The following is a 19,509-nucleotide window of genomic DNA, read 5'->3' as shown; positions in this document are numbered from 1 at the left end:
TATACTTGTTAATCGTCTTCCTAGTATATTTACAAAAGAATATATAATAATTTGAAGTAAAACAAAAGTAATGTTTTCTCCATCAAAATACTAAAACTAATGTAAAACATAATAGCAACACAGGAAGTTGCTTCATACCTAGCCAGAGTGCTTCTACATTTAATCTAGAATTGTTACAATGAGTGGTAGCCATTTTTCTTAATATGGCATGTAAAGTAACACATGACATCCCACCTATTGTTTCTTTCCTTCTTTCTTAGAGCAATAAACAATGGGCTCTTGGATACGTATCAGTTGAAGTCTTTGGATGGACTTATAGAGGGTGATCTAGCAGACTTAGTTCTCATCAAAGACAGAAAAGGAAAGCTGCGTATCACCCTCCGGTTCTACTTGGAGAACAGCAATAGCAGTGATCCAGAATCTGTCACTCTTCCACAGGACGAATTAGACAACTTTGCCACTCGTGCACCTTATGACCGTGCCATTCGCTGCCTGGGTTGGAAGTTTGACTTTTCCATATTCAACAAGTAAGATGGGATTGGTACTAACATGACAGAGAGAGAAGATGTTTGAGAGGGTTGATATGCATAGATAGGTATGTAGCATGGATGAAATATTCTGAGCCTCAAGTCAAACAAAATGGCATGCAAAATGTCTATGGAGATTCTCAGTCATCCAGGTCATAGTTGTCCCAAACAAACAAAACAAAACAAAAAAGTCCAGTTCCTCATGAAAAAGCATCTTTGGGTCATGCAAAATGCTTTCCCATCTTTTATTAAATGTAATATTTGCAGTACATAAGCTATTGTAAGATGGTCGTCCATCTCTTTTTCATGCAACCATTTTGTTGTTGCTATCCCTTAATTCAGTCTAAACTAAAATAGCAATTAATTGGTTTCCATAAATGTTTTAAAAAGAACAAGATCATTGTGTCACATATGAAACTTGCTTTGCTCTGCTTTAAAAAGCCAGTATCTCTGCAGTTAGGGTGCACTTATCTAGGTATGATTGCATTGTAATTTTGTTTAATTTCAGGGGAGCAATGTGTGGATATGCTTCAGTTCTGTGTCCAAAGTATGATAATATGTCTGGTTGTCAAAAAATTAAACTATAGCTGTCCAGAAAATTGATCAGAAACTGAAAGCAGAGCTCCTGACCCAGAGCCCCTCTTTTGGCAGGCAGCCCTTTCAGCCAGTCCCCAGAGACGAGAGGGAGCTGAAATCTGAATGTCAGGGCAGCAGAGTAAAGTAAGGAGTGGGTCTGCCTCAGGCAAGTGGGGGATGTCCTAGGAGCCCTGTGCAGACTTCACTCACATCTCTTCACTTGGGTGCTGAAAATCCTGCTTGAATTTCAGCAGGGAATGCCGTCCACTTACAACCTAAAAGATCACTTAATAACCATAGCCAGCAGTGCCAGCATTGTGGTCATTGAGAGAAGCAGTCACATGGGCATCTCCCTTAACGACCACTTTGCTCACTGACTGAGATTTTGGCCCTAATTGGGGTTATAGGTCAAGGACTACTTGTAAAGAAGAACCTGCAGCTCCTGCATAAGGACACCCAAGTAACACTGTTGATATTATCTGTCTTAAGCATATATTTAGATAGTTGCCTTATGGCGAGGAAGAGCATTGTTGGGAAAAGGATATTTCCTGAGCCTTTTAACATGTAGATGGTCTCAAGATCAGAGTTCATACACTGCCCTTTCTATTGTAGTCTGTGAAGTCAGCCAGACTCCACTCTGATTAGTTTCTCAGTTGCTCTCTCCCCCACTCCTAGGTCTGTTGGTTTGGTGCATGGCAAAGGCAGTAAGAAGAAGTATCCTTTGATCAAGCCCAGCTATGAAGCCAAAGCTACTCGAGGTCTTTTTCTTCTCGGAACTGCAAGCCATTCAGTGGATTTTAGGAAATCTGCTGGCGGTTTTATTCATGGCTTCCGATACACAGGTGAGTTTGGAGATGGGGAGAAAGTGAATGTGAGCAAGCTCAGCGGTGACACTGTTCTGGCATTTGAGGCCCATCTCTTTTTTTTCTTTTAAGCAAATTATTCCATTCTTTTTTCCGTTTATCATCAACAGAAGTAACATACTGCAATTTTTTCAGCAATACCTTTTCTATTATAAACAATGCTGAAAGTAGCAAATGCAAGTAAAGAACACAACTAAAAATTCAGCTTGAAAAGCCAATTAGTTATTATGCAACATATAAACATTACACTGCCAAATGCTTTTTTACATATTGTAAAAATATTTAAATTACAATTTCAATATGCCGTAAAAGAAAATGGGTAGGAAGGGACAAATAAGGGTCAGGTAGTACATTTACACCAGCCACCCACTGTTATCAAATTTTCTCTGATCTCTCTCATTGTTGCTACAAAGAAAAGCTTTTTCTGTTATCGATCTGGAAAAATTTGTGGTTCTCCAAATATTTCTAAGCTACAGTTTCTGGCATCCCTCGCCAGTTTTTGGAAGGACTCCCCAACAGCGGTTGTGCTATTACTAAATCTATCAGATGTGAAGGCCAATAAAGACTCAAACATCTGAATTTGTTGTTTCAAGAGTGTGGGACAGTCAAAGAATAATATAGTAACAGCATTATCCTTGTTTTTCTTCTACCTGCTATAGTGGGAAACTATGCCAAATAATTGTAAGCTTTTTGGCTGTAACCCAAAACTTACTTGTTGCACTTATTAGGGCAGTTCTCTTAGCATGTAATATTAAATGATAATATCTGCCTCGTTTGTTCTTCCCCCATTATGCAGCCCGTGCAGTTCATCGCTTACTAGAAGTCCGTCACCACAAAGTGCCCTGGCCNCTCACCCTTTTCCTCCTTCCCCTTGTCTGCCACTTTTCATGACACTGTGGGTCCTCCAAACCTGCACAAAAGGGTTTATAATACCTGGAAAGCAGATTCTGAGAAGCACAAGAGCTGCACAGCAGAAAAAAGAAAAAGGAAATCCAGACAAGTAGTTTTCTATTCTATTCCCTATTCTGCCCAGTTTTGCCATAACAATCCTGTAAGGTAGATTGGCTGGAGAGTTAATGATTGGTCCAAAGCATCAGTCATTACTAGATTTAGTATTTAACCTCATCTTTCCAATTTTATTTGTTAAACCCTAAAGAGGATTGCTGTAAAAATGTTTCTTTTGAGAAGGGTGTATCAGTGCAAAGGTTTATGTGGTGGGATTGATTCTAGTCACATATTTTGCTCTGCTAAATTCAGAATTTAGTGAATGAACTAAAAGATTCAAGCAAGAGCATGATCAAAGTTTTTCTATACTTTACAAGCTGTTCCTTGTAAAATACAGTATATTACAATACTCTAACCCTTAGGTCATGAATATACAATTGACAGTGGTCAGAGCTCTTTGGAGTAGAGTTTAGAGTTTAACTAAGGGTACCGCCATAGCTGATGCTTGATAATCATGGAATAAAGCAGAATTTAAAATTAATTCCAAATGGTGGATTGAGTGTGGTAGAAAATGCAATCCCATTTTTAAAAAATCCTTTGCAATCAGGTCACCATTATTAGCCAAGGTGCCTTGTTATCTTTGAAATGTATTTGTTTTGATTGGTCCTAGGAATGCTACAAAATTTGAATACCTGGAGGAGTATCCAATTGGAGTCCTACAAGACCTGGAGTGGCGCACAGGAAGAAAAATGCAGGATGGACTTTTTGTCATTATGATGGAGTATGGAAAAAACTTCTCTGGTCCTGACAAGGATGTCTTCTACTATAACCGTGCAGTAGGAGAGCCAGAGCATGCTTGGCAGTCTAACTTCCTGCATCCTGTAATTTATTATTATAAGCAACTTCCCACTGGTAAACAATGGTTTTTTTTTCCTTTTCCACTAATTACAGTGTTTCATGTGATGTTAAGTGTCAGAAAGTTGGATATATTTTAGTATGTTTTGGGTAACTTGATAGTGTGCTGGAGCTGATTTATATAGATAGGATAGCTAGCAATCAGGAGGCAGTGATAGACACAGTAAATCTGGCTACACCAAATGAGAGGTACTTTTGACCACTTTGGGTGAGCTATTATGTGTATGTTAACTGCTGTTGGTTTTTAACTTGTTGATTTTGATTGTAGCTGGACTGTCACCCCGTGCAGGATACACTACAACTAAAATGTTTTTTTAAGGAAACAAATTTCTCATGCTTTTACTGTTCATTCTTCCTGTAGCGTTTGATTGATAAAAGATTGATCCATGACCTGCAAGTTATTCTTTTCCTATTCTCCAGACTTTTCCAAGGGTCTTCCAAGACTAAATGCATTCATTTTACTCTTAAAAAACTAGTAATTTCACTACCACCCCAAAAAAGAGGCAGTTTCTACTTATTTCTGTATATCTTTGATTTCAAAATTTAAAAGCAGAAGTCAGTATTAAAAATTTAAATTATATGTTTACTTAAAAATTAAAATTCTGATGAAATCAATGGTCCATCACTGGTACATTTCGTTGTTGCCATATGTCATCTACCAAGAGAACTAAAGTAGTTTCAGGATATTGGCCAGCCAAAAACCCACATGAAATGCGTCTAGAAAATCAGTCAGATGTTTGAAGTTCCAAGACCACTAACTCATGGCAGGAGTAGCCAACACTCCAGAAGATAGGCTTAAGATATAGGAGGATCTTGACAGACTTGAACATTGGGCGCTATCTAACAAAATGAAATTCAGTGGTGAAAAAAGTAAGGTTCTACACTTAGGCAAGAAAAACCAAATGCACAGGTACAGTATAGGTGGTACCTTGCTCAATAGTAGTAACTGTGAGAGGGATCTCGGAGTCCTAGTTGACAAACACTTAAATATGAGCCAGCAATGTGCTGCAGCTGCCAAAAAAGCCAACACAGTGCTAGGCTGCATTAACAGAGGGATAAAATCAAGATCATGTGAAGTGTTAATACCACTTTACAATGCCTTGGTAAGGCTACAGTTGGAATACTGCATCCAGTTTTGGTCACTACGATGTAAGATGTTGAGACTCTAGAAAGAGTACAGAGAAGAGAAACAAAGATGATTAGGGGACTGGAGGCTAAAACATACAAGGAACGGTTGCTGGAATTGGGTGTGTCTAGTTTAATGAAGAGAAGGACCAGGGGTGACATGATAGCAGTGTTCCAATATCTCAGGGGTTGCCACAAAGAAGAGGGAGTCAAGCTATTCTCCAAAGCACCTGAAAGCAGGACAAGAAGCAACGGATGGAAACTAACCAAAGAGAGAAGCAACCTAGAACTAAGGAGAAATTTCCTGACAGTTAGAACAATTAATCAGTGGAACAACCTGCTTCCAGAAACTGTGAATGCTCCAACACTGGAAGCTTTTAAGAAGAGACTGGACAGCCATTTGTCTGAAATGGTATAGGATTTCCTGCCTGAGCAGGGGGTTGGACTAGATGATTCCAAGATCCCTTCCAACTTATTATTATTATTATTATTATTATTATTATTATTATTATTATTATTATTATTATTATTATTATTATTATCATTATCATCATCTACCTTTCCTAAAAATGGAATATTTGAGACTGCCCTGCTTCACAAATATTCTGGGTGAAGAGAGGTTTCTTCAGTTAGGTTTTAGTATAACATTCTTTGGACATGGGGAACACATCCTCATAATGAGGCACTGATGAGATCCCTTAAATATTGGATCTAGACATTTTAGTCAGTCAAGAGGAGAAAGGGTCAAGTAAACAGGGAATAGGCCTCATCTGTATACACCTTGTCTATGTCCTCATAGTTTCCAAGCATCAAAAACATCAAACTAAAAGGACAAATAGTTGCTCAAATTGCATCCCTAGTAATAATATGAACAATTTTATTTGGAAAGAATTATACACATTTCTCTAATGTGTATATATCTTGTTTATAGTGTTCTGTGGGTTACAATAGTGGTTTGGTGAGTACCATGACAACTGTATAAATAAGTCACATTTTAGCTGGGTTATGCAAATCACAATTTGGCTGAACAAATGTTTGAGATGAGTCCAAATAATATGTGGATGCTGTTTTAACCCATTGGTAGGGAGAGCAGGTGTAAACACTCCAACAAAATACACCAAAATATTGTCTTTTCTGGTGATATGATCTGCCATTTTTATTTTCCTGTGGCCCCTGGAAAACCAAAAAAATCTCATGCTTCAAAGAAGTTTTCAGCCTTGTGTTAGGAAAATAAAATTTGTTTATGGTACTTTCTGAGCTTGGTTGTTCAGTTGCAGATGTTTCATTGCCCAACTAGGCAACTTCTAGTTGGGTAATGGCCAAGGACTCCACAGTTCAGCCCTAAGCTAAAAATATTCTCTTCTGTTGTACACTTTGTTTAATTGTCCTTTTGTTGTTGAATGCTAACTTGTAAAGCAAGCTTCTACAATCCAAGACTCTCCAGAGGGACTAAAATTCCCAGCCTCCCAAATTAAGCTTCTTGCTCATGTTTATTTTGCGCTTTGTCTGTCTGTCTGTCTCTCTCTCATAACTATCTCTGACTCCTCCCAACAGAACGTGAAATGAGACTGTGCCCACCAGATTGGCCCTTGCCTCGCCCAGACGCAATCCATCACATTGTGGAAGATTTCCTGACTGACTGGACTGCTCCAAACGCACATGTCCTCCCACTGAGACGTTTCTTGGAGAATTGCCTTGAAACTGATTTACGCAGATTCTATGCAGGTATTCTGGGAACTAGTTAGGAATGAATCCATAGGGAATGAAAGCAGGCAGATAGGCCAGGTAACCATTAAATTCCTTTCAGCCAAGATCCATGTTTACACATAATCCCTCATCAAAGTGAATCTATCTCTTGATCTTTATGGAGTCCTTGGAAGGTAATAGAACCAAAGATATTTACAATGAATTCATGATCACCTGAAATGAGCACAAAATTATAAAAGGACAATTTGGACTTACAACTAAAATATTTGTACTGAGAACTGCATATTAAAACTGGATTTAAGAGCTTTGTAGTACTAGATTTCTGTGGATTTCCTGGCAAGAATTTTATTCTCTGGATCAGCATACTAAAAGCAAAATAAATTCTTTTAGACATGTCATAAATACTAGTAAACATATTTGCATATCTCCTCTCCTCCAGAAAGTCACACTCCCCACAGTTATGGGGAGATTGTAAACTCACTAGTCTGCTTCATCCATCTCCAGAGTTTCAACACTAAATGTGCAAAGATCTTCATGTCTATTTGCCCAGGGAAGCACAAAAATGTTCTTGCTTACAGTTTTAGCTCTTGGGAGACAAGAGCACAAACACGTTGAGCTAAATTTTGCCTGTACATTGTCTATTTACATTTCCTAAACGAATAAGCTACATATGTTGATTTGATATGGACTTATTTTGATATATGAATACAGCTATTATAGTTTACAGCTGAGCATTAGTTGTGTTGTACAAAAAAGCATAGCACATGGACTCTGCCACATATGCTGCTGTACGAACATTACCAAATTAAACCTGTAATCAAGTCAGAACTATTTAGAAGACAACAAAGTCCATGTCTTTATATCAAAAGAGCAAAAAGTACAATTTGACAGGTGCTTCATGTAGCCCATTAGCATCATTTTTGGGTGTCCCCAGAACCCTCTTAAAAGAATGAAAATAGCTAGAAAACTGGGTCTTTTTGCTTTTAGAGACAACTTGGCAGTTTTAATTGGTGCCTAATTGTAGATGTCTTGTAGTACCTTGTAGATGTCTTAAGGTACTTATTGTACCCTTTAAACCTCCTCCCAAAATGGGCATTTTTGAAGTATGGGCTCAAAGTACCAAGCAAAGCCTGATGCTACTCTCAAAATATTTAACAAAATGTACTCAGACCTCCTTTATATGATATTTCATTCAGTATAGACCATACACTTCATAATTTTAAGGATTAGAAACTTGTATTACTGATTTTAAACTAAATTTCTGAGTTTTTTTAAATCTGCTAAGTGGGCTAGAGCAGAAGACTTTTCTTGATCCATTGTTTAATTATTATTATTTTTTCGTATGGTGTATAATTATATCTCAGAGTGGGTTAGCCTCTAACAGTATTTCCTATTTCCTTATAATAGAAGCTTATATGAACTCAGATTGTTGCTGATTCACGTACTGTAGGAATCTTTGCTAGAGTTAGCAAATCAATTACAAACTAAGAATCATAATCTATTCGGCAGGGGAAAATGCTATTACTGCTTATTACTATTCTGTTTCAGTTCTTGGATATAACAATCTATAAAGCATGCAATGAAGAACACTTTTTCCCTATTTGTACAGACTCCTGCTTTCTGTTTGCCTTCACTCACTTGAGGCTGCCTCCCTCCTGCCAGCAAGGGTACATGAGAAAGCAAGGGCTTGTCGGAAGTGAAAAGCTTCAGCATCAGAGAGTAGCAGCAGAGCTGGTTGAACATGCAGCTATGAAGTCTCAAGATGAACGAGAGAATGGCGCTATGCAATCCCACAACCAGCTGCTAAAAAGTTCAAAGATATCCAGTCATCAGCTGCAACATCTTAGAAGCACCAAGGATGAACTTTAGCCTGCACCCAACTATTTCAAAATTCACAAGTGCTATAGACACAATACCATGGCAAAGATCTGCAGAGGAGTTCCAGCATATGCTCAGGTTCCTAACCATTCCTAGATGAGGACCACATCTCATCCGTACCATATTCTTGCACAAACCTGCAGATCTTTATGAACATGAACGTATACATTCCTTGGTGGGATTGAACAGATGATATTTTAATGGATGGTGTTAGCCTCTAGAGGTGGGAAATATTATGCGTTGTAAAGAACAGAGAACAGTGACATCTCCAGGCCAGTAAGAGTGAATAGCTGAGCCTGGATCCTTTTATACCAGGTTTTAAAGATGCACTGTTACTATAGTCATTAGTGTGTTCTGTAGAACTGGCATGCTTGAATGCCAGCCTGTTTATTTCAAGACAAAATGTTCTTGCATGTTAACCAGAGTATTTCTTCTGTTTGCACTATGCCCCACTTAATTTAGTTTAATCATCTGTTTCCTATTTTATGTATTTTTCATATTTTTTTAAGGTAAGAGTAGGTTAGAAATACTGTTTGCACTTTTTGCACCTTTACCTCTAGTGCATTGATTACTCTGACTTTTATTGAGTTGTATGTAGCAAGCTAGAAATAATCAAAGCTTATTTCTTATTTATTTCTTCTAGTTGTTTGGCAGATAAAATGAATGACATTCATACATTTTCTTCTTCTGTCTCACCAGAGTCCATAACAGAAGTGCCCAGAGCACAGGTGGCAAGCAAAGCACACATCCTGCACATAAAAGATCCCTGCTTTGATTCCTGGCACACACTGTCTCAATATGATGCCCTCCAGATTCATGGACTACATTTCCCAAAATTCTCAGCCAGATATTGTCATGGCTAAAAATTAAGGAAAGAAAAAATCTAGCAAATCTGAAAGCTAGCTGCTTCGGGAAGGCTATACTAACATTACCAAATTAAACAAGAAGGACCAAAGTTTTGGGACAGTTCTACAGTTTGTTGGTTAGAGATGAGAGTTGCATTCCAACATATTTGGAAGCATAAAATTAGAGGATAGATAGTACTGAGTTAGATATGCCAATGGTATTCTTGAACACAAACTAGGATTATGCAAAAGTGATATTTGATATCGCTTCTACTGGATATTTTTGATTTGGTCACGTTAACATATGTGAAGATCATACTATTCTATAATAGAGGAAAATTTGTATTCCTTTCTTACAAGCACACTATCTAAATCTTTATATTCTTTAATTTTTGCAACGATACCAGATAATTCATTAATTTTGGGTTGCCTTTATCTTTTCAAATAGTCATTTCTCTGTATGTGTTTAACAATACATGTGGTTTAAAACCTGCTCCAGGGAAATGAGAGTGGAAGATAGTTGTTCATAATGTTATGAACACTAGCCCAAATTGCCCATCACTGGGATTACATAGTGTGGGAGAAGAAACTATGTTACTAAGCTAGAAACTAGCATAACCCTCATTTGATGACACTGATTCATACCAAGCTACCTCCATTATTCTACCATATTATATCTGTCTTTATTCTTGCCTGTTCTTATTGTCCAGATATTGTTGCTGTTTCCTAAATATGCATGATCAGTACAGATAGACTGAATGGAACATAATCCACTCCAGTTCAAGCATGAATATTCAATTATAATTTGCATGGCTGCTACTCAGATTAATATGAATATGCAATTGTTTTGGAGTTAAGGCTGGATATTAATATGGTTTATCAAGCAAGGCCTGAGCTGTATGGTTATCCAAGGTTTTTTCCAAAGGTCAGATTTTGCTACTATTCCACAGAGAACATTCTTCTCAGGCTACCATATGCTTAAGGAACTGGAAACCCTTTATTCATTAAATATTCAGGCATTTACAATAATTCCAAGGAGAAAAGGGGCAATTGCAGTTCCTTCATTTTGAGAATATTGTCTTACTCAAAATATTTGTCAAGTTAATAAAAATAATTAGTGCAATTTAATTATGCAGATAATTTGTTTAAATTTATACTGTCTGCATATTTTGTATGGTTGTATTCTTTTAGATGAATCCTTTTAAAATGTTTTTATTTTATCATGAAAACCAACAGCAGAAGTAGTGTTTATCTTTGTTCAGTTATGAAGTGGGAAAGACTCAAGAGCCTTTCAACCTTTCAAGATATGTAGTTCTCAACTTACTACTGTATTTGAGCCCAGAATTACAGTCATATGTAATAGTGGTCATTAAGTGGGTCACCACAGAACTGCACTTGAGTTTACAACCTTTTTAGTGGTGGCCATTAAGCAAACCCGTTTTCACTAATGGTTATTTTTTGACAGAAGCCAGAAGTAAATACTGGAACCCAGAAAAATCCACCAAAAATCACAGTCAAATGACTAAGGGAGACTGCAAACGGCTCTAAACGTGAGCCGTCTGCCAATGGCCAAGTACAATCACAAAACCGGGAGGGGTGCAGTCATCAGAACTTCAAAAATGGGTTGTAAAGTGCTTGGGGAGATCCACTGTAACTTCAGCCAGTAGCTAAGCGAAGATTACCTGTACGTACTAAAAATTAATCTGAACAGAGCAATATTTTGTCAGGTCCGAAAACAAGAAAAAAAATGAGATAAATTGCCTTGTTACAGTTCCCTACAAAAATCATTAATAACATTTTTAATTTGACAAACAATCTTTTTTTCAAAATCTTGATTTGTGATATGGGTAGACCCAAATAACATATTTGAGATTTTAAATTTTGAATCTCAAAAGGTTTAGAAACTAAAATTTAAATCACACACTGTTTGCTTCTTGTCTATTTATTTTTGTGTTCACCTTTTTGTGTCTGCTTTTGCATTCAGACTTTAGTGCTGCAAACTTTCTTTGGCTATGAATGCAGAGCCATTTCTAAAGGCACCGCTGCACTGTAATTCTTAAAGATAAATGGAAAATTCAAAATATAAGAATAAACTTTAATTATATTTAATTTAAATAATTACATCAATTGATTTTTATATCACACACACAAGTTGGAATGTAGTTTACAGATTATTCAAAGCTGAATAGTGCCCCCAAAAGGCACTAGGCGCATGAGGATTAAAAAGTAGCTCCATTTTGCCTTTTACAAGGAAGAATTTAAGTATTGCAATTCTGCAAAAGCAGCTCTGGAGCGACACTGTTGAAGATAATTTGTGTAATGCTGTTGTAGTAACAGTAAGAAAAGCTCCTACTCTGGAATTTTAATAATATAATGTACATTATGACATAAAAGCTAGTTTTGGAAAACCAGTAAATGCAACACAACGAAGTGATAATTAATGCATAGCTTTTTAAATCAAATTATATAACAGCTATTCCTATTTTACAAACTTAGCAATGTTTTTTATATTAAAACTTGGCAAGTACGGTATAATAGGAGGATGCATGAAATGGATAGTGCATGGAAACTCATTTATATAGCTGCCTAGTTAACAGAGACAGCTTGGGGCAGCACAAAATAAAATCGATGAATAGATAATCTATATATTTCCCCTTTAATATGATTGCAGAGCTATTCATATCAAATGCAAGTATAAAAACTATAATGAATGTCCTAAAATAAAATATCCTAATTGAAGGGAGAGTAAAAAAAACCCCTTCAACAATGGAGCCTTTATCTTTCTCAAGTGTCAATAATTTATTAAGTGTCATGCTATCACCTAATTAAATTTGGCACAGATTGTTGTCAGTTTGATGTATTGGTTAAGATGATCTAGAAACCAAAGAGGCTGAGTTTAGATTTATATTTAAAAAGTCAGGTTAATAGGATTGCAAAGTAGTATGTTCCAGTTACTCAATGTAACTAATTTCAGAAACCGATTAACTAAGCCAAGCACAAACACGGGCGCTTTACGAAACCTAAAGATCAAAGGCTTTTTACTTGTACATTTCAGCCCGTTAGGCAGCCGCCTACCTCCCCAGACACGGCCTGTGTACTTCGACCCTGCCCGCGGCGAAGTTGAGCAAACACAGAGCGGAGCGCATGTTCGCCATTGGTGCAGTAAGAAGAGGTGGGAAGGTCAGATTTCCCCAAGAGCCAATCGGCGCCAGGCTGAACAGTTTCTTGGCTTTCTAACCAATTAGCACGTAGGATATGCTTATTGCTCTCCGCCTTACCCAATCAACTGCCAAAGCTGTCAAGAGCGTGCTTTCAACAGCCAATCACCACGAGAGTAGTTATGGTTGCGTCCTAAAGCTGCGTCTGTTCGTCCAATCAGCTACAGGAAAATACGGTAGTTCAGCTTTTTGACTCTCCAGTGTGGTCGCGAGGGGCTCTCCGGGGACTATGAAGGTGAGAAGGGGAAGTGGTTCCCTCGACGACCTTTATTTACCATTATTATTATCATCAAGTCGGAGATAAGGGAGCCCTTAAGAGCCACTCTTCGCAGTAGAAGGGAAAGTGGCATGAGGAGGAGAATGTAGAATATTCAGGGCTGTCTGCAAGTGGGAAATAGTTGGCTGAACAAATGGGATACCAGGGGGAAATTGCGACGCAGGCAGGCTGGGTTTAATGTTCAACAGAGCTGCTTTCTCCTCGGGGAGCTGTCATAATAATGACTAAAGAGAGGGAGACCTTCGAACATGTGCAGAATGCCAATGCTGCATCACTGCAACCACGTGGCTTAGGCTTGTAAGGAGGAGGGAAAAAAAAACCTTCAGATCAAGAAATAAGATTTTTGGATAAGAAGTTTCTGTTCAGGACGTTTCAGAAACTCAGGTTAAAAGTAAGCGGAGTTGAAAGAACCAGGTAGCATTGCCAGTGTATTTTTCGACAGAATTTCTGACCCGTTATTAAATGCATAATATTGGGGAAATTAGTAACTGCGGCTTGATTCATAACTTTCCCTCTGTTTCACAAAAGCTGGTTTGCATTAGCTACAAGCTTGCTTTGGTTAATGCCAAAACCTCCAGGTCAAGGAGTTAGGGCAGATTTAAATTAAGACCAGAAAGTAAGTTGCATTTCATATATATAGGGCCCAAAACAATAAAGAAGTATTCTGGGGAAAATATTTTTGAATTTGCTTGAATAAAACAAATTTGACAATTAATGGGCTCTTGATTTTGTTAACAAACTTTAGTAAATTTCAAAGATGTTGATTTTGAATGTAAAATGATTATTAAAATGTGAAATTTGGGGGGAAATGTATTTCAGAGCAGATACTCCATCTTCTCTCCCAAACCCCTAAACAATCAAATTCACTATGCTTAAAGAGTACTCTATTTGCAATACTACCTTCTTTCTTTATATTTCTAATTTGCATGAAAGAAGTTTGCTGTTGTGGAATAATGCTGTTAACAAAATTGTTGTGGGGTCTAGATAATATAAGTGTAAAGGTGCTGCAATATTAATATCATAGCCATATCATAGTGATATCTCTTTCAAATCTCTATCAATATTTTATAGACATAGTAGTAGCAAAACAACTGTGTTATGGTTGTCCACCAGACAGAATATATTGGAAATGAATCTATTTGAATGGCATTGGCAAGTTGTTTAGTATCACTTAACTATTATACCTTGTCCATTATTTATAAATTGTAAATAATTTAGCCACACTGAGATACTCAATTGATATAGTAATAATGATGTGCTATTTAAAAAGGCTATTTGTATTATGTCAATAAGCATATTTCAATAATATACTGGAACCATGATGTCCCAGGACAGAAGGCCTTGCTTTCAGATAAAAGGATCAGCAAATTAAAATAAAGGATTCACTCCTAGCTTAGACATTGGATGGAGAAACCAAGAGTATTTGAGTTGATAGGCTTAGGAAATAAGCCAAAGTGTTGCAGCTCAGAGAATCTGGAGTTCTTGAGAAACTTCTATAGTGTTTTAAAGGCTGGTTCATAATTCAGAAAATTAAAGTCACTTCTTTTTTTCATTAACCAATATTTTAGTATGGGCTTTTGCCATTTCATAATAAAACTAGGCAGCGTATAATATGTATTCCAAATGGAGAAATGTGAGATAATAAGCTAGAGGCAAGGACTTAATAGTTGTTTCTTTGCCCAGTGTGTAGGTGTACCCACAATATATACAGTAAAATAAAAATACCAGCATATTTTAAGCAGCACATGGCATATATAAAGTACACTGAATTGCAAGAGAATGCAACTAAGGTAGTCCAAGTACTGTTGGTAATTATGAGATAGCCCAAATTGAACACAGCAAAGATGTATATCAAAGGAAACTGCTTTGGGAAATTGGCAATAGTTGGGGGAAATGTATGGGAACTTTTGGAATCAGTTGGGAAGGGATCAAAGAAGCAACAGAATGGGTTGGCTAGAGGGCAGTGAAAATGTAGGGAGTTTTTAGAGTCGCTGTTTCCTCCTTATGATGCTTTTGTTTGTTCTTGTCCTAGATGGCCCAACATCTCTTCAAATCATTGTTGTCTATTCCAGTCAAGCGTCTCACGCCAGTGCTTCATCCCAGACCCTCATTGCTTCTGTACAGAGTTTCAGTTCTGCCATGCAGGGGACCCTGGTGTACTTCCTTTGCTTCTCCTGCTATGCCTTCACAGACTAGGACATTTTCTACTACTCAGGTCTGTTGGCATACTTTTAATGTCCAGGATGAGGATGACTTCCAAGACAGAGTTTTGAAAAGTCAAAAACCAGTGGTGATAGATTTCCATGCCCAGTAAGTATGGTGTACAGTATATGTCTTTGTTACAAAGCTGTCTGGATCCTTAGTATGCTATGTATGTATTATATACTATGTAGTATAGAGGGCTTTGACCCCAAATGGTGTAGCTAATAGGGTCTGCCTCTCTCTCTCAGTTGGTTTTACCTAGATGCCATAGGATAACTGAGAAGCTATACTAGGTGATTACTGTTTACATCCTCCTTTTCTCTTACAATATTCTAAACCAGCAGTCCCCAACCTTTTTATCTTGTCAGCCCGGCATGAGGGGAAAGATCATATGAGTGGCAAGTGCGTGTGCACACACATCTCTGCGTGAGTGCAGGGTGCTTGCATACGCGTGTGAATGGAGGGTGCTTGAGTGGCGGGCATTTGTGCTCATGCGCAAAGCTCCACGAGTGGAGAGTGCTCACACATGAAGCTCCATTCATGCAAATGGAGCTTTGCTTTCAAGTGCCCTCCACTCACGGGTGGAGCTTCGAGCATGTGTGCAAGCACCCATCACTCAAGTGCCCTCCGCTCACGAGTGCAAGCACCCCCACATGCGAAGCTCCATGTGCACGAGTGGAGGGCGCTTGTGCTTGCACGTGAAGCTCCACTCGTGAGCAGAGATTGCTCGTGTGCGAAATTCCATTTGCGCAAAAGGCACTTTGCGTGCGAGCACCCTCTATGTATGTGAGTGGAGCTTTACATGCAAACGCAAGTGCTCAAGCGAGTGGAGTTTTGTGAGTGGTAGGCCCTTGTGCTCACACACGAAGCTCCACTCACACGAGCGGAGGCGCTTTGTGCAAATGGAGCTTCATGCACAAGTGCCCTCCACTCACATAAATAGACCTTCGCGAGCAAGGGCCCACCACTCGTGCAAGTGGAGCTTTGTGCGTGCACATGCACGCACACTTGCCCATTGCACGGCCCAGTTTAAAACAGACTGCGGCCTAGTAGTGGGCTACAGACCGTGGGGTGGGGACCCTGTTCTGAACCCTTTGAGTAGAGATAATATTATAAATAGCATATTACAATTCTTTTTTTCATGAAATACTGCAAAAAAAAAATTGGTGCTCTTCAATTTTTTGAGAAAGAGGCTGCATATTTAGTTTATTGGTACTTTCATCAGAGTATAGGCAGATGCAAGTTGGCAGGGCATTAGCTAATCAATAAAAATAAGGCACTATTGCTTGGATATGGGTCTACCAATTAATGGAGGAAAGCATACAGATGCTTTTATAATGCAATCTCATGTGCCTTTCTTTACTGGAATATAATCCTCATCTCTGGTTATTAGAAGCTTGAAACATTTACCGACTGTTACCTCCTTCCTGTTTCTAAATATAAAACAAATGAGGATACGAAAAAAGATGAAATGATGTGAAATGAATTAAGTGCAGTGTGGTAGAATGGGATATGAACCGTGTTGAGAATGATGGGCAAAAGTTTTATCCTTTTCCAGAGAAGAAAATTTTAAAAAAGCCAAACAAAGAACTTTCAGAACACTAGCAGGAATAAATACATTTAAATTTTGAAGTATGTTTCCTACTCTCTTGATTTCTAAATTCCATTGTAGAGCTGGCACGAAAAAAAACAAAAGTAAAGAATCAGATCAGGAAGTACTTCAGTTTCAAAGTCCTTGCAGTAAAAGTAAACTACATGTACCATTCCTTTTTAAACTGTTTTTCTTTACCTACTTGGCTGCTGGACTACACCTTCCTGTTAATTTGTCACAAATTATGTATTTATTGGAGGAGTGGCAGTTTGAATAGTATACAAAGAAATGGGTTAGATTATAGCTAGGATTATTTCCTAGCACTAAATTCACTCTACAGATTTCTGTGAAGTTATTTAAATGATATCATACTTTCTTGCAATTCTGTGTTGCTCCAGATTTTTTTTATTGATGGACATAGATAATGGAATATTGATTTGGTGTTGTTGTTTTTTTTGAGATACCTTGTTACATATGTATTATTTTGCTCCATATATAATCATATATCTATCTATATCTATATCTATATATCTATATATATATATATGCACACACACACATATATATATATACATATACACATATATACACATACATACATACATACATACATACATACATACATACATATAAAAACCATTTTCTGATTCTCTTAGGACTTCCTTTTTTTATTCTTTAAAACAATGTAAATGCCTAACACAGACTAACTGCTGAATGCTTGTTCTCATAATACCCTGCTGTGGTTATAACATCTGAAAACATCAATAGTGGCTCAATGTGCTAAAGCTACTTCCTGTAATATGGTATCAGTTTCCAGAGCTATAAGAAATTGTAAATGCTGTTGTGATACTGAGAATTTGTTTTGGCAATTACTGATTTATCACACAATGTATCAATGATGTAAGATCAAATAGCTGCAGCAAAAAAAAAGTTCTAGTATGTATAAATCAGATCAAAAATCACCTGGCCAACAATCATAGCATCATACTATTTTCATTTCTTGTTGATTTTTTTTTTACCAACAGCATGTGTGAAAGACTTTCCATTATGAAAAGTTAATTGTATGAACTACTATAACTGAGGGCCCGTGATGGCTTAAATTTCTCTTTCAAAGAGACAAATTGGTATAGAAGATTTGAACCTTGTCCCTTGTCCTTGTTCAAGTGTCTATTTTGCCTGTTGTACAATATTGGGAACAAGTTACTGCAATATATACACAAATAGGCAAGATCTTTGCACATGATCATTGATGGTACTCTTTTATTGGTTTGTACATATGTGGAGAAAGACACTGATATATAGTAAATTCAAGATTACAGGCTGCCTTATAAGTTTGGATGACAACTCTTTGTATCCTCTTTTATATAGTTTTCTTCTCTCTTTTTGGAAAAAAATGTGGATTTCTGTTGGTTAGAAGGCTTATGAGATTCTGAAATGGTTTTGGTAAACATAGTGGTTTTTTTGCTGCTCTTATTTACCCTTGGCATAAACAATATGCAAGAGGCTTATAAATACCTTGCAGTAAAATACTCTGAGCAGTTTGTAAGCAGCAGCTTTTAAATCTTGGCACATAGACTATCAAACAAAATGCAGACTCGTATGTCATCTCTTAATGTAACAATCCAGGCATCACTATTAAACCTGATACTTCAGTATTCAGAGGCTTCTTCTTAAAGGCAGATATTTATCTTTATCCTTTGGGAAGTATCTTGTAAAAAAAGTTAATATTGCTTTTTCCTCATTAAACTCTAATGTCTTTCTTTGTTGTGAGATGGTGTGGTCCCTGCAAAATCCTGGGTCCCAGACTAGAAAAAGTGGTGTCCAAACATGAGGGGAAGATTCTGATGGCGAAAGTGGACATTGATGATCATACTGACCTTGCCCTTGAATATGAGGTATGTCCCTGTAACAGCTCTGAGATAGACAAATGCATATTATATTGAGCTAAACTAGTTTGTTTTTGTTTGTTCTGATCACCAATTTTGACAAGAACGAGTGGTAGAATCTGTGACTGCTAGGCCTATAGCACAAATAAAATAAAAAATGAGAAATAATGTAGTTCAGTTTTCCCCAACTTGTTCACCTTCAGATGTACTGGATTACTATTTCTAGAATTTGCACAGTTGCAGTTCTAACATATCTAGGGTGGGGAATAACAGATCTGGAATTCAGTAAATTGTGGGAGACATCCTAGCAGAAGAGTTGGAGCAATTCTAAGTCAGAAGTCAAGATGCATCCTTTGAGTAATGGTGTATGAGGCATTTTTTTTTAAAAAAAAGTGAGACATATTGATCTTCATTGTGTGGGAAATTGAACTAAAGAATGATTGACTCATGAAGAAAAAAGAAAATCATTAGGTAGGCCAGTGTTATCGGTTTAGAGTAGCCTTCCCCAAGTTGCCCAGAAATAGTGAAAATTATAATCTAGCACTGGAAAGTCAAAGATCATCCCTAGGAAAGGAAATGGCAAACTATTTCTGCATTGTCAACAAAAGAAAACTGCATAGATTTGTCTGGAAGACACTAGGAGACATGTTTGACCCAAACAAGACTTTAGCCTTAGTAAGTTGAAGCTCTTGGCTGATCTTGTCTGGATTTGTAAACTAAGTTTTGTACCAGATTAGTATTTGATGGAAGATTACCAAGTAATATTAGGGCCACAGACTAGGACACTGGGAGATCAAAAATCATACTAAAAAAAGGGCATATAATCCCACCTCAGGCTCATGGCCAAGAATCCTCCATGAACATGTCTATGAAATTTCCACCAGTTAAGCTCAACTCAGATGACGCCTCACCTCTACTATTAAAGGTTGGACAAAGAAGAGTTTATAATAACCT

General features: G+C 37.4%; 2 protein-coding genes across 3 annotated transcripts in view; both read left to right on the top strand.

Moving 5' to 3' along the window:
- Positions 1-9,019, top strand: part of FOXRED2 (FAD dependent oxidoreductase domain containing 2) — a 13,548-nt gene extending 4,529 nt beyond the window's left edge. The window contains exons 3-8 of the mRNA XM_029287273.1: positions 261-527; positions 1,779-1,945; positions 2,763-2,811; positions 3,582-3,823; positions 6,506-6,676; positions 8,268-9,019. Coding sequence (XP_029143106.1) covers positions 261-527; positions 1,779-1,945; positions 2,763-2,811; positions 3,582-3,823; positions 6,506-6,676; positions 8,268-8,527 — 1,156 coding nt within the window. The 3' untranslated portion in view covers positions 8,528-9,019. The remainder of the gene's footprint in view (positions 1-260; positions 528-1,778; positions 1,946-2,762; positions 2,812-3,581; positions 3,824-6,505; positions 6,677-8,267) is intronic.
- Positions 9,020-12,722: 3,703 nt separating this feature from the next.
- The window catches only part of TXN2 (thioredoxin 2), a 50,532-nt gene continuing 43,745 nt past the window's right edge, over positions 12,723-19,509 (top strand). Inside the window, exons 1-3 of one of the 2 annotated variants that reach the window (XM_015831847.1) lie at positions 12,723-12,834; positions 14,909-15,186; positions 18,441-18,564. In XM_015831847.1, the coding sequence (XP_015687333.1) occupies positions 12,829-12,834; positions 14,909-15,186; positions 18,441-18,564 (408 nt within the window). In that variant the 5' untranslated portion in view covers positions 12,723-12,828. Of the gene's footprint in view, positions 12,835-13,263; positions 13,291-14,908; positions 15,187-18,440; positions 18,565-19,509 lie in introns of those variants that run through there. The other variant, XM_015831855.1, reaches the window with a different exon arrangement.

Source organism: Protobothrops mucrosquamatus, unplaced genomic scaffold (genome assembly GCF_001527695.2).
Source record: "Protobothrops mucrosquamatus isolate PMUCROS unplaced genomic scaffold, P.Mucros_1.0 scaffold_22, whole genome shotgun sequence".
NCBI classification, from domain to species: domain Eukaryota; kingdom Metazoa; phylum Chordata; class Lepidosauria; order Squamata; family Viperidae; genus Protobothrops; species Protobothrops mucrosquamatus.
The sequence above is the reverse complement of the archived record's forward strand: the minus strand, read 5'-3'. Positions and strand labels throughout refer to the sequence as shown.